Genomic DNA, 3,536 nt, shown 5'->3' on the forward strand with positions numbered 1-3,536 from the left:
GGGCGCCGGGCGCGGGTCCCGCGCCCCCGACCGGCATTGCTCAGCCAGCCCCTTTCCCCTCCGCAGGTCCCAGCTGGCGCCGTCAGGAGGAGCGTCCTTGGGGCTCCCTCGCGCGCAGGTGAGGACTCGTCCGGGAACAGCCGCCGTGTCCTCCACGGTGCAGGGGCTCGTGCGCGTGCAGATGAGCTCTGATCGCCTTTATCACACCCAACGCCTCTTAAAGGAGCCTCGACTGCGTGCAGGGCCGTCCCAGGGCTGCCCGCTGTCGCATTGCTGTATTGCACACGCGGCAGGAGACGTTAAGCAACACCCTGACGTCTCGTCCGCCTTAGGAGGGCCAGCCTAAGATGGACACCCAGGTGGCGGGGTCCTAAAGGAAAGCGCATCCAGTCGGTTCGCGCGGTGCCTGCGGGCTGCAGCAGAGGCCATACGCTGTGAGCCCAGCGCCGTGCACCCACGAAGGGTGCTTTGGTAGCCCGCCTCGGCCTGCTTTTCACCTTCCGCAGGCCCGCGATGCTGTCACTTGATAGGATGCACTGTCTGAGAGCTTACGTGTGCTTTCTGCGTACATTGTTCCATATTTTTAAGGTTGAGCAGTGAAAAGGCAACTATTAAGGGAGCTCTGTAAACCTGAGCTTCTGTCACGTTTCTCTCAATGTTTTTAAGGTTGAGCAGTGAAGAGGCAGCTGTTAAGCACCCTTAGACAGTAATTCTGTAAACCTGAGCTTCTGTCACGTTTCTCTCAAGGCACAGTGGCCGGTGCTCGTGCATCTCAGCGTCCCCCTGCCTCGAAGGCATGGGGTGGTCACGTGGATTTCCCCCGGGGTCAAGTTGCTGGCAGAGCCAGGACCGAGCCCTAGCATTCAGTAAACACCCACTGAGTGCCATGTTCCAGGCCCTGGTCTGGGAGCCGGGGGACACCGGTGCTGCTAGCTGGCTCCTGACGGCAGGTCGCCGTCTTCACTCCTGTGCGTGCTCTCAGGCAGCACTGGTGGGTCCTCTCGAGGCATCTGTTCTGGGGCTTCTGAGCCCACCCCGGTGTGGTAAAACTTCCTAGGGTTGGCCTGGACGCCAAGCAGACGTGACAGTCCCGCAGCGGAAGCATCTGCCGTGAGAGAAGACTCCTTCCTTCAGTGGTTCCTGCTTCTCATCCCTGTGACTGCCTTTGGCTTGGGGACATGGCAGGTAAAGACTGGCCCTAGCTCTTGGGGCGCCGAGCTCTCGACTCTGCTGCCATCTGCGTGGGCTTAGTCCGTTTCCACAGGTCCAGCGTCGGAAGTGGAAGCTGAAGCTGATCGCAGAGCTGGAGTCCAGAGTCATGGCCGAGCCTGTCCCTCTGCCGGCAGAGTGAGTGTGGGGCTGCCGGCCTGGGGCTGGTCTCGCTGGGGGTCACAGTGGAGCCTGGCCCTCAGATGGGAGCCCTCGAGATCATTGGTCCTGCTGGGTTTCCTGGTACCCCACCGCCCTTGGGAAGCTGCCTGTGGTCCTGGGCTTCACCGTTTTCAGGACCAGTGTACCTGAGGGAGCCCCCAGTGCCGATGGCCCCCTTAGACAGTAATTCTTAGCTGACAGGTGAAGCAGGCAATGTCACGTCTTGAAGTGACAGTGGCATTTTGAAACAGTGCCCTAAAACGATGCTAGTGCCCTTCCCTCATTTCAAAGCAGTGTCCTAGAGGGACAGCTCTAGTCAGCAAAGCTTTCCGTCAGGGGAGCAAGCGGGGTGCTCGCAGGGGGGGTGTCGGCCTCCACATTTAAGCAAGTTCACATGGGAGCTCACTTCTTTTGAAAATGTGGACCGCGTGGCATCAAAGGACACTTCCCCTTTGGTGGGCACTCGCTCCCTGCGCCTCCTGCTTGCCACGTGGTCTTGGGGTTTGCAGCCCCGTGCGAGGGCGTGTCTTCCGGCCAGACCCGCGAGCCTGGCTGCGCCTCGACTCCTCTCCCCTTGCCCCTTTCCCATGTAGCCCAATGGAACTGAAAAATCTGGAGTACAGGCCGGTGAAGGTCAGGGGGCACTTTGACCACTCCAAGGAGCTGTACATGATGCCACGGACCATGGTGGACCCGGCCCGGGAGGCCCGGGAGGCCGGCCAGCCCTCAGTCCAGAGCGGTGCCCACGTCATCACCCCCTTCCACTGCACTGACCTGGGGTGAGCAGGAGTCGCTGGGCGCCGAGCGGCCTGCACGTGCAGACGGGGCACTGACTTGCACCTTTCCTTCGCAGCCCGTCTTGGGAAGACCCTGGGGACTCCAAATACCCAGAAGGGTTCAGTTCTTCGAAGAGTTTGAAATTTGTAACTGATGTCATTAAGCAAATTAACTTTTTAGCATGATGACCAGGTGGCGAGAGCAGGGAACTCCCAGCTAAGTTGATAGGGGGTCAAGTTCAGGAAAGACACCCCGAGGCACTAAGTGGGCCAGACGTGGAGTCCAGGGAAAGGGGGTGTGCCCGGAGGGGTGCTGCGCTTCCGGTGTCTGCACCGACGCCCTGGGGCCCTTATCAACATTTCCTGCTTTTAGGTCTGGGGTGGGCCCCGCTGTGCCCCTGGTGGCTCCCTGGCTAGGAGAGACTGGGGGCAGGGACATGAGGCAGTTGCTCCAATAAGTGGTTCAAGGGGTCTCAACTCCAGGCCTGGCCGAGGTCACTGGCTGCCCGCCGCAGTGGGCGGGCACAAGGTGGAGGTGGGGGCTAACCTTCCAGGGATAGGAGGCACCCCACAGCTGGTCCCGAGTCCCCCTGTGAACCCTTCCCACACGTCATTCGTGGGTGCCAGGCCCACCTGTTCATGGTGGTCTTTACCTAAAACTGCTTCCCCACCTGAAACGGCTTGCCTGGCTTGCCTTCATTCCTGTAGAATCACCATCCTGGTAAATAGAGGGTTCGTCCCGAGGAAGAAAGTGAACCCTGACACGAGGCAGAAAGGCCAGGTACGGGGCATGGACTCGTCCCTCAGTTGAGCAGGGCTCAGGGAGGCGGGACCCGTCCCCATGTGGGCCCCAAAGAGCATCTTCCTTTCAGGTGGAGGGAGAAGTGGACCTGGTCGGGATGGTGAGGTTGACGGAGACCAGGAAGCCCTTTGTTCCTGAGAACAACCCAGAACAGAACCACTGGCATTACCGGGACCTGGAGGCCATGGCCAAGCTCACAGGCGCCGAGCCCATCTTAATTGATGCCGACTTCAGTATGTCATGCCCAGCCCAGCCCAGCCCCAAGCAGCTTTAGTAAATGCCAAGGCTCACCTTCCTCACAACCCTGGGCATCTAGTTGCTTCCATCCTAGCATTGGAGGAGGGGCGACAGTTCTAGCAAGTCTGGGACGGGGGGAAGGCTAGGGGCATGGCTGGTTATGCATCAGAGGTCCTACTGAAGTGACAGCTCTGGGAAAGGGCTGAGAAGGCTCCAAGTTAACAGGTGACCAAGCAGCTGGTACTGAGACCAGGGACACTGAACTCACGTCTCCGCAGAGAGCACAGTCCCTGGAGGACCCATTGGAGGGCAAACCAGGGTGACCCTGAGGAACGAGCACATGCAGTAAA

At 60.0% G+C, this 3,536-nt stretch overlaps 1 protein-coding gene across 1 annotated transcript in view; it reads left to right on the top strand.

Annotated features, from left to right (window-relative positions):
* LOC102886259 (surfeit locus protein 1) overlaps positions 1-3,536 on the top strand; it is a gene marked incomplete at its 5' end in the record, with an annotated part of 5,406 nt that continues 1,870 nt past the window's right edge. The window contains 6 exons of the mRNA XM_015594139.2: positions 1-118; positions 1,058-1,185; positions 1,265-1,347; positions 1,965-2,150; positions 2,856-2,928; positions 3,020-3,182. Of these exons, the coding sequence (XP_015449625.1) occupies positions 1-118; positions 1,058-1,185; positions 1,265-1,347; positions 1,965-2,150; positions 2,856-2,928; positions 3,020-3,182 (751 nt within the window). The remainder of the gene's footprint in view (positions 119-1,057; positions 1,186-1,264; positions 1,348-1,964; positions 2,151-2,855; positions 2,929-3,019; positions 3,183-3,536) is intronic.

The sequence above is a fragment of the Pteropus alecto genome, unplaced genomic scaffold (genome assembly GCF_000325575.1).
Source record: "Pteropus alecto unplaced genomic scaffold, ASM32557v1 scaffold67, whole genome shotgun sequence".
NCBI lineage: Eukaryota > Metazoa > Chordata > Mammalia > Chiroptera > Pteropodidae > Pteropus > Pteropus alecto.